General features: G+C 29.1%; 1 protein-coding gene across 4 annotated transcripts; it reads right to left on the bottom strand.

Annotated features, from left to right (window-relative positions):
- Positions 1-6,947: 6,947 nt before the first annotated feature.
- On the bottom strand, positions 6,948-10,379 carry LOC105766301 (uncharacterized). 4 transcript variants are annotated; one of them, XR_001125161.2, is made up of 10 exons: positions 9,968-10,378; positions 9,737-9,880; positions 9,079-9,105; positions 8,838-9,000; positions 8,658-8,759; positions 8,387-8,482; positions 7,888-8,001; positions 7,674-7,810; positions 7,396-7,449; positions 6,948-7,299 (listed from the first exon to the last, which is right to left on the bottom strand). XR_001125161.2 is itself a non-coding variant. In XM_012585705.2 (9 exons), the coding sequence occupies exons 2-8, from the start codon at positions 9,878-9,880 to the stop codon at positions 7,680-7,682; spliced, it is 777 nt and encodes a 258-aa protein (XP_012441159.1). In that variant the 5' UTR covers positions 9,968-10,378; the 3' UTR covers positions 6,948-7,449; positions 7,674-7,679. The 4 variants fall into 4 exon arrangements, 2 of the variants coding, with proteins under 2 accessions (XP_012441159.1, XP_012441160.1); XR_001125166.2 differs by having other exon boundaries at positions 6,948-7,449; positions 7,674-7,781; positions 9,968-10,379; XM_012585705.2 differs by having other exon boundaries at positions 6,948-7,449.
- Between the last annotated feature and the right edge of the window lie 3,273 nt (positions 10,380-13,652).

The raw sequence follows: 13,652 nt of genomic DNA, 5'->3' as shown, positions 1-13,652 counted from the left end.
TTGTTATGCGGGCCGCCATGTTTGAAAATTTAATATTTTAATTAGTATTTTCATTAAAAGAATAACAATTGAACTCTTTTTAATAGTTGATGATCAAATTCCTTTTATCAATAGAAAATACATATTTTTAACTGCAGTGAAAATCTTTAAAAAAAATTGAAACATCGCTTGAAATGAATCAAATGCATTCACTCAATTATTGAAATCTCAAGGAAAGTGTGAGAGCAAAGTGTTATCATTTTCTAGCCTGCTTTTCGACATTATGTAAACAGTAAAAGTTTCTTCTCAAGACTTTCATTTTATTTTCAAATATTTCATATCCCTTTCTACTTTTAAATTTTACGAAAAATACATAGAATTATAACTTATTTTATTTTATTTCCATTCCAATTCGTGGGTATTAATTGTAAAAGAAATTAATGCACTGATTGTTTGTTGAAGCTTTTATTTACAAATTGCAGTAATCCTTTGGCTACTAAACTTCAAAACCAAAACCAAGAAATCCTAGTTTATATTTTTGAGCTTCAAATCCTTTTGATTGTTTTCAACCAGTGAAGCATCTTCTCAGCACCAAGTCTAGTTTGATTTTGAATTTCACAAGTGAGGTAAAGCTATTTATATATGCTTCATTCCATGAATTGTGTTTAGATACATATATATTTCTTGATCTAATAATCTCTTACTATGTTTTTTTCTTGAAGCAAATCAAAGCTGAAAAAGTGTTTGGAATTTTTTCTCTTTGCAATCAAATACTTGGAATTATTACTTCATTTTGAAGAGGTAAGAGGGGAATGTTTATTATATTTTCCGTTGTTATATGTATATTATTAGTGTGAGGGTAAAATTTTAAAGAATATTGAATTACCTCTTTAAATAAGATATCTATGGACAATTACTTGAAATGATAATTACTTATGATTTGCTACAGTGTCTATTGCTAATAGCCTTGGGAGATTACAAACTCTGAAGATATGGGAGTACTGCTCCCAATTGGAAGTGTCAGACATAAACCTCCAAAGTTTAAGGGAAGTAGAAGTTAGAAACTACAATAATTTGAGGTATCCCTTCCCAATGGCTATTTCTAATAGCCTTGGGAGATTGCAAGCTTTGAAGATATGAGACTGCTCCCAATTGAAAGAACAATCCAAGGCTCAAAAGTGTCAAACATAAGCCTCCAAAGTTTAAGGGAAGTAGAAGTCAGAAACGGCAATAATTTGATGTATCTCTTCCCAATGTCTATTGCTAATAGCCTTAGGAGGTTGCAAACTCTGCAGATAAGTGATTGCTCCCAATTAGAAGAAATAATCCAAGGTTCGGAAGTGTCAAACATAAGCCTCCAAAGTTTAAGGGAAGTAAAAGTTGAAAACTGCAATAATTTGAGGTATTGGGGGATTGCAAACTCTAGAGAGGTGCTTTGGATTGGAAGAAATAATCAAAGCAAAAAAAGAGTCCAACATATGTCTCTATAGTCTAATGGAAGTATTTGTACGTGAATGCAACATGTTGACATCTCTTTCCTCATTGTCCCATGGTCGCATTTTGAAAAGTTTGACAAAACTTGAAATTTACGATTGCCTTCAATTGGAAGACACTTTTCCAATATCAATGGCTCAAGGTCTTCCTCTACTGAATGAGGTTGTGTTGGAAGATTTACCTCAATTCAAAGGAAGGGATGGAAACGAGATTGTGCTCACCCTTTCATCATTGCAGAAGTTAAAAGTGGAGAATTGTCCCGGATTGACATCTTTTATCATTTCAGCTAAATTACAAGTAAGCTTTATACATTGTTTATTAATCTTTTATTGATTTTCCCTCTTGATAATTTATTGTCTGGCTATACAAATGCTTGTATATCATTTTATAATTTTGGTCTAAAGATTCATCAAAATAAACTTTTAAATAGCAAACTAAATTGTATTACCCTTTAGCAACATAATTAATTGTAATATACGAGAAATATATTATTTATAAAGAAAACATTGTTAACACAAACTTTAGTTTTTTTAATACCTATGTAATATTATTTATGTTATTTTTAAATTTATCTTAATTATATGTATTTGTTTGAACTGTGATTTTTTTAAAAATTTGATATAATTGGCTATAAAAGATTGGAAAGAAATTTTGGGCTTATTCTTGAAGGAAAAAAATTAGATAAAAGAATTTAGCTTCGTACACAAGTGTTCAAACTTAAATAATTTGATAAATTTTTTAAATAAACCTTCATTTAAAGCAAAATTTTGTTAAATTAATAAAAGTTATGTAAGAAAATTAATTAACAAAATGAGAGATAAGTTGTTCATTGCTTTGAACATTTTGAAATTGATGACTAATGATAGGGAGAGGAGGATCATCTGTAAGTATGGAATATTTAAAAGTTTCCAATTTTAAAGAGTTCTTTGATTCTAGCTATAACCTTTCAAGCCTGAAGTTCCTAAGTTTGATGGAACTAACTGAATTGCGAGTGATATGGAATGGTTCCATCCAAGCTGTAAACTTTCAAAATCTCACTGAATTGAATGTTGGAGACTGTATAAGCTTAAGATACATCTTCTCACCTACCATTGCTCGAAATTTGCCACGATTGAGCGTGTTACGAATATCTGATTGCAAGGAATTGGAGCAAATTATTGAGAATGATCAAACGTCATCACAACATCATCTCCAACCTATTTGCTTCCCTAGTCTGGCTGAAGTTAGTATCAGGGATTGTTAAAATTTGAAATATCTCTTTCCGTTTACTTTCGCCCCTGGTGGCATTCTAAAATTGAAGACAATAAGCCTTGAAAAGGTCTCCAAATTAGAAAAGGTATTTGAAGGAGATGAAGCAAATGTAAGTAAGGATGAAGAGAAAGTGATACACCTACCTCAATTAACCGACTTAAAGCTCAGTGAGCTACCAAACCTCATGAGCTTCAGCCCTGTAAGTTATCATTTTGTTTTCCCATCATTGGAGGATTTAAAAGTAGAAGGTTGTCCCAACATAACCACAAGGTTTAGTGTTGATTCGAAGCAATCAGTGCATGCCAAAACACAGGTGCACTTCTCTCCCAAACTCAATAATGAGCTTTAAAACAAATGTTCATCTGTTGAATTATTTTCTTTGTGTATTCACCCAAACTCTTTAATTTCTATGAATTAATGAAATATTTTTGTTTTGGTTGTCTGAGGCAAATTATTTTTTATGCTTTAATTACTAAATGAAACTATCCGTTTGTTTCACTGAAAATGGCTTCTGGAAAATGATTTCTAGAAAATGACTTACTTTTCTGGAAAAGTTAATAATTTCTGATATTTGGATGAATCATGTAAAATATTTTCTTTTGTTTATGTGTTCTTTAAAAATATTTCATAAAAGTCATTTTCAATTAAACAAACATACATTTGAGATTTTTTTATTTTTATTGTTTAATTGAGTTTATTTTATATCTATAATTTTATATTTTACATTGTTTTTACATATATTAAAAATATTTTGTTAAATTTAGGTTCATTGCAATGATTATTTTTAGTTACATGACTACCAACTGAGTATTTTTTATTTAAAAATGTGACTTTAACAAAATTGACCAAAAAATGAACAATATCGCTAGTTGGACTTGATTTTCAAATCTGGAAAGTAAAGGGACTAAATTCTTGAAAATAAAAGTATAGAAACTAAATTGCAAATTTTTGAAGAATATATAGACTTATGACATATTTTAACATTTATACTACAAAACATTAATTATTAATATATTTATAATTGTAACAAATATTTAGTATTAAAATATTAATATTGATATTTTTCAATAATATGTGAATAATATTATTTAAAATTATTATTTTAAAATTTACTATTAAAATAAAATATAAATACTTATTAAAAATAATAAATTATATTAATTATATTAGTAATTTATTATATGACTAAATATAAATAATTAAATACGTATGTTTAATAATATTAAAAATATAATATTTTAAATATTTTTAAAAATAAAAATAAAATTTATTATCAATATAATAATATTAAACTTGATTTAAGTTAATTTTTATATAAAAGTAAAATTATCTATTGAGGAGATCTTTTCCGGAAAATGACTTACGCTTTTCAAAAGGGTAAGTCATTTTACAAGGAAAAAAGCTTATTTTCCGTTGACCTGTAAGTCATTTTCTGTTAACCAAGCTGTTTTCTGTGAAACAAACACAGGAAAATGCAAAAAAACATTTTTCGTAAAACCTTTTACATGTAAACAAATGGACCTGTAATTAATTTTTGTTGGCTATTAGTAGTGCTTTCTTGGATACCCACTACAGCAAAATAGACTTTTAGCGACATTTTTTTAGGCCTTTAGCGACGTTTTTAAGCTCCATGAATTAGCAGCGCTTGTAAAGCGCCGCTATAGACAACGTCATGTGAAAAAAACATAGCTAAAGACCATGACATTTAGCGGCGCCTTTATCACAAACGCCGCTAAAGACCATGACATTTAGCAGCGCTTTTATCATAATCATAAACACCGTTAAAGACCATGACCTTTCGACGCTTTTATCACAAACGCCACTAAAAACCATGACATTTAGCGACGCTTTGGTCACAAACACACTAAAGAACATGACTTTTAGCGGCGCTTTTGTCACAAACGCCGCTATATAACAAGCCTTTAGCTGCGCTTAAAAGTAGAAGGTTGTTCCATCTTTGGAGGATTTAAAAGTAGAAGGTTGTCCCAACATAACCACAAGGTTTAGTGTTGATTCGAAGCTATCAGTGCATGTCAAAACACAGGTGCACTTCTCTCCCAAACTCAATAATGAGCTTTAAAACCAAATGTTCATCTGTTGAGTTATTGTCTTTGTGTATTCACCCAAACTCTTTAATTTCTATGAATTTTTGTTGGCTATCAGTAGTTCTTTTTTGGATATCCACTACGGCAAAATAGACTTTTAGCGGCAGTTTTTTAGGCCTTTAGCGACGTTTTTAAGCACTGCTACACAAGCGCCGCAAAAAGTGCCACTATAGACAACGCCGCTAAATTTAGCGGCGTTTATGTGAAAAAAAGGTCGCTAAAGACCATGACCTTTAGTGGCGCTTTTATCACAAACGCCGCTAAAGACAATGACTTTTAGCGGTGCTTTTATCATAAACGCCGCAAAAGATGACCTTTAGCGACGCTTTTATCACAAACGCCGCTAAAGACCATGACTTTTAGCGGCGCTTTTGTCACAAACGTCGCTATAGAACAAACCTTTAGTGGCGCTTCTCACAAAAACTGCTAAAAATATAACATTTAAAAAAATTATTTTAGTCAAATAATATTTATTTTTATGATAAATATTATATTATGTTTTATTTTTAAATTTGAAATTTAAATATACTTTTAAGGATAAATAAAAAATATTATTTAAATTAAATTTTCTATAAAATTTTAACTTTAAAACTAAATATAAAAATTAATGAATTTAATTTTAGAATTTAAAATAATAAATTAATAACACAATTAAAATCCAAAAGTTAAAACTCAAGTTGTCGTAAATATTAAAGTTAAAATAAAATTTAGAATCAAAACTAAAATAAATAATACATATGAGAAACAGATTGACTAGTTGAATCTGCCTATGACTATACACATTGCAAGGTAATAAAAAATACAATGCATTTTCTTAATCAAGTAAATCTTGGTAATAAAAGATATAATACATTTACTTAATCAAGGAAATCTTGTAATGAACTCAAAGCAATGAGCCTTAGAGAAAAACTTTTAAGCATGGCTTCGAATTTGAACTGCAGATTTAGTGCCTACATGCCCATTATTATTGGCAGGCCCCATTCTCTTTATATAACTACAGCAGCTGGACTTGATTTTTAAATCTGGAAAGTAAAGGGACTAAATTCTTGAAAATAAAAGTACAGAAACTAAATTGCAAATTTTGGAAGAGTATATAGACTTATGACATATTTTAACATTTATACTACAAAACATTTAATATTAATATATTTATAATTGTAATAAATATTTAGTATTAAAATATTAATATTGATATTTTCAATAATAAGTGAATAATATTATTTAAAATTATTATTTTTAAAATTTACTATTAAAATAAAATTTAAATATTAAATAATTTATTAAAATAATAAATTATACTAATTATATTAATAATTTATTATATGACTAAATATAAATAATTAAATACATATGTTTAATAATATTAAAATATATAATATTTTATATTAATATTTTAAATATTTTTAAAAATAAAAATAAAATTTATTATCAATATAATAATATTAAACTTGATTTAAGTTAATTTTTTATATAAAAGTAAAATTATCTATTGAGGAGTACTTTTCCGGAAAATGACTTACGCTTTTCAAAAGGGTAAGTCATTTTACAAGGAAAAAAGCTTATTTTTCGTTGACCTGTAAGTCATTTTCCGTTAACCAAGCTGTTTTCTATGAAACAAACACAGGAAAATGCAGAAAATATTTTTCGTAAAACCTTTTACATGTAAACAAACGGACCTGTAATTAATTTTTGTTGGCTATCAGTAGTTCTTTTTTGGATATTCACTACTGCAAAATAGACTTTTAACGGCGTTTTTTAGGCCTTTAATAACGTTTTTAAGCGCCACTAATTAGTGGCGGTTGTGAAGTGCCGCTATAGACAACACCGTGAAAAACGCCGCTAAAGACCATGACCTTTAGCGGCGCTTTTATCACAAACGCCACTAAAAACATAACATTTTCAAAAATTTAGTCAAATAATATTTATTTTTATGATAAATATTATATTATGTTTTATTTTTTAAATTTGAACTTTAAATATAATTTTAAGGATAAATAAAAATATTATTTAAATTAAATTTTGTATGAAAATTTTAACTTTAAAACTAAATATAAAAATTAATGAATTTAGTTTTAGAATTTAAAATAATAAATTAATAACACAATTAAAATCCAAAAGTTAAAACTCAAGTTGTCGTAAATATTAAAGTAAAAATAAGAATTTAGAATCAAAACTAAAATAAATAATACATATGAGAAACAGACTGACTAGTTAAATCTGCCTATGAATATACACATTGCAAGGTAATAAATAATACAATGCATTTTCTTAATCAAGTAAATCTTGGTAATAAAAGATATAATACATTTACTTAATCAAGAAAATCTTGTAATGAACTCATTGTAATGAACTCAAAGCAATGAGCCGTAGAGAAAAACTTTTGAGCATGGCTTCGAATTTGAACTGCAGATTTAGTGCCTACATGCCCATTATTATTGGCAGGCCCTTTCTCTTTACATAACTACAGCAGCTGTAATGGCAAAAACAAAACAAAACAAAACATGCTGACTTCAACAATAATGCAGCGTGTGTCAGGCAAATGTTCAAATTTAAGTCAATTCTTAACTTATTCTCTGCAATACCAGGGCACAGCTAGAAGGAACTCAACTTCCCTGTAAACCTACGAGTGATTGATTTCAAGAGTAAAAACAATTGAGTATGTCAGCTCTGATAAGAGTGGAATGATCGGGATTAATAAATTAGAATCAAAATTTGCATTCAACCTATGGCTCAAGCAAACACCTTCAAGACGTGGCATCTGGGATTCAAATCCCAACATCATAACCATTTTAGTATATCTAATGTTATATAAAATGGGGTACAGCAAAGGATGAGAAAACTTACTCGTTATTATTGGCAGGCCCCATTCTCTTTACCGTTTATGGAATTGCCATAATGAAATGATGAATCCAACCATCCGGTAGTCTTTGCTTTTTCAACATGTGCTAGAAACTGTTTTCGGGCATGAGCAGAACATGATCCTTTGCCAATCAGAGAGGAGAATTAAGATATAAACAGGATGAACCAATTTAATAAATGCAAAAACTTGATTTATTACCTGTAGCGTGGCCATGGGGTAAAAGATCACCATAATTCTCATGATTATTTGCAGCATCAAACATGAAGGACGCTTCAGGATTTGCATCCAAGGAGGAACCAGTAGGAAGAAGTCCTACATTTTTAACCCAAAAAATAAAAAAAAATAAGTAAACATAAGGGTAAATTTTACTAACAAAGAAGCATTTTTTTTCCGGTACTGTTAAGCTTTCATTACATTTTAAGTTAGGAGGAGACAGGAGAGAATGGCACTATATACATATTCGAATCATGGACATCATGGCAACAGAACTTAAACCTACACAACTTATTTGCCACTAGACTAGTGGAGATCATGCAGGTAGAACTTAAACCCCCACAAGTTATTTACCACTGGACTATTAGGTGTGATAAAAACATGGGGCAATTGGAGAGGAGAAATAAAAAAAATACAATAAACAAGATAAACTAATATGATGAATGCAAAAAAAAAGAAAAAGAAAAAATACTCGATGTATTACCAGCACCGACGACATTGTTGAAAATGTTATCATGATTGTTCGTAGCACCATACTCAGGCAAGTTATAATTTGCAGTAGCAGAATCAGTCCAGTCTCCTAAATTAACAAGAAAGTTAATTCAGGAAGCCGTGAGAAAGACCTTGAAATTTAAGAGTTAAATTAACCAGCATAAAGCCAAAAATTTTAATACCGAAAAGACATGAAAATCCTTCGGACAAATTGGGGGGAAAAAAGACACAAACCAAAAATATATGATGATAAGTACAAAAACCTGCTTTATTACCCTGACTATTAGGGGCATCAAACCCAAAGCGCAAGTTATGGTTTGCAAAACCAGCAGCAGCAGCAGGGGCCGTAATGTTGTAGTCCTGGTCTGCAAACATGTTAAAGGAGTCTATCAATACAACACCAAGCAATTTATTCAAGTTGTGGCTCGTGACTTATATATTACCAAAGCATGTTTGCTGAAGAAAACCAGCCATGGAAGGTTGAAAGTATGTCGCCCCTGTCTCTCCCGAACTCACTAATTCATTAACACTTTGTAAAACAGCTCCCGAAGTTGCTAAAACTTGACTGCCTTGCACATTGGTCTGCAACGCAAACCATTCTACCAGCTGCAATGTAGAATTCAATTCAACACTCAATAGAATATCAGAAACTCAAATATTCAATATACAGCATAATCGGCATACCTTTTCCAAAGAAGTAAGCATTTGCCCCTGCAATTGAAGAGAAATGAATTATAAACTTTATCTAACATAAGAGAATACTACCTCCAATGACACTTAAACAATGAACTATCTGACTGATAACTAATAACTAATATATATGTATGAACAAATCCACAAAATAAATTAGAATAAATATAGAAAACTACATCCAATGACACTTAAACAAGGGATCAAAAGTTCCCTTAATTTCCTTTCTACTACTAAGTTATGGCCTTATCATAAAAAAGAAACAAATAGTGATAAATCTATGAATAAAAGATACATAAACTTAACCAAATGTTGAGTAGTAACTACTAAGTAAAATGGCAATAAACATAAATTATAAAAATTTACAAGAAACAATTTTCTAAACAAGTATTTTTTTAAAAAACAAAGATTTATATAATACAAATTTCCGTACATCAACTTCCCATCCAGTGGGATTCCCCTCATTTGTTCTTCGTTCGCTGTCTATAAAAAAGCAATTATGATTTCACAAAATAAGATTAAAAAACAGTCATATAAATGGGTATTCTAGGAGATTTCAAGGCTTCCCATGTGATTCAAACAAATTTATGATAGTTTAAGCAAATTATTATTGAAATGAAACGAAAAGTAGAGAGGAATGGGAGTGCAGAACCTGTGCCTCAAGCTTTCTCTTAAGTTGTTGGATCTCATTTCCCATAACCCCAATTTTAGACTTGTATTCCTCTAGCTCCATTTTCGTCATCTGGTGTTCATCCTTCAACTTTGGGATCTCTTGTTCCTTCTCCTCATGCCTCATCTTTAGTTATACAAACACCAAAGCAAAAATTAATTAATTAATTAAAGATAAAAATAAACGAAGGGGAAAAGTTGACGATCACTGTACTTTAATTTTCAGTCGATATCGTTTACAGCTCTCGTTATGTTTATCCTTCTGAGCTGGCGTTTTCAGAGATTTGGTAGCCCTTCGTTTGGGTTGGGTTGAATTCCGGTCTCAGCCTTCACCGCCGCTTCAGCGCCGCCCGTACCGTCCATTTCTGGAGGAGGCCGCTGCTTTCTTTTCACCGTCAAACTAGATTACAAGAATAAAGCTGCCTCTCTACTTGATTACCCGAAATTTGTACTACACACAACTTTCGATTCCAAACAATTGATTGAATCTTTCAAAAAACTTGCTTAGGGAATGGATCAAAGATTCAAAAAAAACAACTTTAATAATTAAAGAGTAGATTTAAATTTTCATATTTTGTTTTGTTTTTTTGGTTTTAGCCTTGGGCTTATTGTGATTTACAAACTAATAATTTGACCCAATTTTCATTTTAAGTTAGTTTGTTTTTCATTTAAAGTTTTACTTTTAATAATTATGTTATTAATATTATTAAAAAGTAAACCAATTTGGATTCAACTAAATCCTTGCTTTTAAGTAGTATCTTAAAAGAGTAGTAATTCATATTTGAATTACAATATCAAAGTAATGTAACATCATTTTAACAAAGGATAAGATAATATAAATTATATTTATATTGTAATTTTGATTTTGATTTTTTAGAAAACCAAAATTTAAGATATAATATTTAATGATGTTGTGAAAAGTTAAAAAATGTTTTTGACAATGAAAATCTTATACCGTTGAAAATGGAGTGGTTATAAAAACATTTGATAATTTTATTAGTATTCATAATAATGAATGAAATTTTATACCACTGTCAAAGAAGCAATTTTTTTAATGTATTGGCATGATAACTTGCGTGGCAGTGTACGCGTGACATGACACTATTTTTCTTATATGTCATACTAATGAATAATTTAAAAATTATAAAAAAATTTAAAAATAAAAATAAAAGTTTATAAGTAATTATAAAAATTAGCATACAGCACACATGAATTGTCATGCGGGCTAGCATGTTAAAAAAATAATATTTTAGTTAATATTTCTGTTAAAAAACAATAATTCAATTCCTTTTATAAGATTAATGGCCAAATGAATAAAAGATATAAACGTGAAGGATTAAATTTATCATTATACCCTTACAAAACAATAAAAATATGATAACTTTAAATGAATAAAAATGAATTAAGGAAAACTAATTTTCATTCCATAGCAAATGAAAATTAAGAAGATAGATTATTTTTGTCAATAGAAAATACATATTTTTAAATGCCGTGAAAATGTGAGAGCAAAGACTAAGGGTGCGTTTGGTTCGCTGTATTGGATTAGAAATGTATTGGATTAGAGGTGTATTGGATTAGAGGTGTAATAGCAAATCAACTGTTTGGTTGACTGTAATGGAATAGAGGCGTAATAGTAATATTGTGTTTGGTTGAATGGAATAGAGCTGTAATAGCATAGTGGAAAAAACTAAAATGACTAGAATACCCTTAGCATAAATTTGTTTTGGTAAATGATTATTGTTATTGTTATTTAAATTTTAATAAGATTATTATTATCAATAATAAATATTTTAATCATATTTAAACATAATTATTATTAAATATATTTTAATTAAAATATATAATTTAATAAAATTCTTAATAATTACCGAAATTTGTTTTGGTAAATTATTATTGTTATTGTTATTTAAATTTTAATAAGATTATTAATATCAATAATAAATAATTTAATCATATTTTAACATAATTATTATTAAAACATTTTAATTAAAATATATAATTTAATAAAATTCTTAATAATCAATATTCTTATATAAATTTACTAAAATCATAATATATGATACTATAAAATATAATTTAACATAATTATTATTAAAAACATTTTAATTAAAATATATAATTTAATAAAATTCTTAATAATCAATATTCTTATATAAATTTACTAAAATCATAATATATGATACTATAAAATATAATTTAACATAATTATTATTAAAAATATTTTAATTAAAATATATAATTTAATAAAATTCTTAATAATCAATATTCTTATAACAAAAATTCAAAGTAATTTCCGACGGCTAAAATGTTAAGACTACAATTGTAATAGCATTACATGTTAGATCAGTAAACCATATAATAAAAGTATTGGCATATCAAACACTGCCTAAACCATGGAAAATGACAAAAAAAAGTGGCGATTCCAAAGTATCTTAACAAATAAGCATTCTGGATTCACAACAACTACCACAGGCAAATGCAAAGATGGGAAACCCCCAGTTGGGAATGAGAAGTCATTGCTTGTGCATCCTCCATTTGCAATGTATTGTTTGGAGCTTGTTGATATACTTGAACCAACAATAGGACCATTTCCCATGGCTTTGGTTGAGTACACGTTCATGTTACATACTTTTTTGACTTTCTTCTCTTGTACCTTTACAAGTTTGAAATGACATTAGAAGTACCCAACAGGATGACAAGGTTAAATTTGTAGATTTGCTATGTTGCTGCTTTTGGGATATTGATATTCCTTGGGAAAAAATAGTGGAGTTATCACAATAATAATTTGTGTATAACTTCATAACTGTAAAATCCAGAATAGAAAATATGCCTTTACCTACCTTCCATAACTTTATTGTTTTGTCATTTGTCGACAAAAGAAAAGAGCACCATTAGATGACCTGGCACCACCTAATTTTGTTAATTTTCTCCTCAATTTCCAAGCTCTTCAGATAGTCAAACCAGATTAAACCAAGGAGTACACGTTTTCAATATTCAAGTCCGAAAGTTTTTAGCATGTACTCCCAATAATCATTATGTTTATGTCTACCACAAACCAAGCATAAATACCTCGGTTCATGGCTTTGAAACTCGTTTTATAGCGAAACTCGGGATGCCTATTGATTGGATAATCCATCTTCTCTAGATCTCTTCGATGTCCAACATGCTACATATTATAAAACGGTATGACAAAGTGTGAGAACGAACAGGAGAATCACGAGAAGTGAAACAAGTAGGTTCGAAATATTAAAAGAAAAATGGTCGAGAACGTCGTCTTGAGTGTCAGTCCTTTCAAACAAAACCACCCGACCCCCACGATCACCGATAGCAAGGTGATCGCCATTTCTATTGAATTCAATTACAGATATGATATCAACTGAAAAAGAAACAATGGCATGTAAATGAAGTGAAAAGAGAACTCATAAAGAATGATTTATTCCTAGTGATGACAATTGAGAACTCATCACATCGCATGCATCAAAAAATGACAACTTAAAGATCACACCTCAGGTTTCTCCCACATTATGCAGTGACAAATAATTTGAAAATAAAGATCCACGACACTTTAAGACATACAGATGCTCCAAATTTAAGAATATTAAGTCCTAATCTTCCCAATTTTATGGAGGTTAAGCATGCAGTAATTGCACAGTTCATTTTTCAACATTTCCTCTATTTTTCTTTTGTTTACTTTTGCTTGGTGATAATAACCCCAGTCATACGCCCTATCTAATTGAGATATACTATCCTATCAGTTGAAGTTGCATCTAGATAATGTAACTGGCACCAACAATCTTCGCATTTTATAGTTTTTATTGAAGACATTTACAAATTTCAAACAAGGAAAATATGGTCTTAAACACAACATTCCCTGTTAAACCAATCCAAACAGCTATGAA

This window comes from Gossypium raimondii, chromosome 5 (assembly GCF_025698545.1).
Source record: "Gossypium raimondii isolate GPD5lz chromosome 5, ASM2569854v1, whole genome shotgun sequence".
In the NCBI taxonomy this organism is placed as follows: Eukaryota; Viridiplantae; Streptophyta; class Magnoliopsida; order Malvales; family Malvaceae; genus Gossypium; species Gossypium raimondii.
This window is presented reverse-complemented; position numbering and strand designations above follow the sequence as displayed.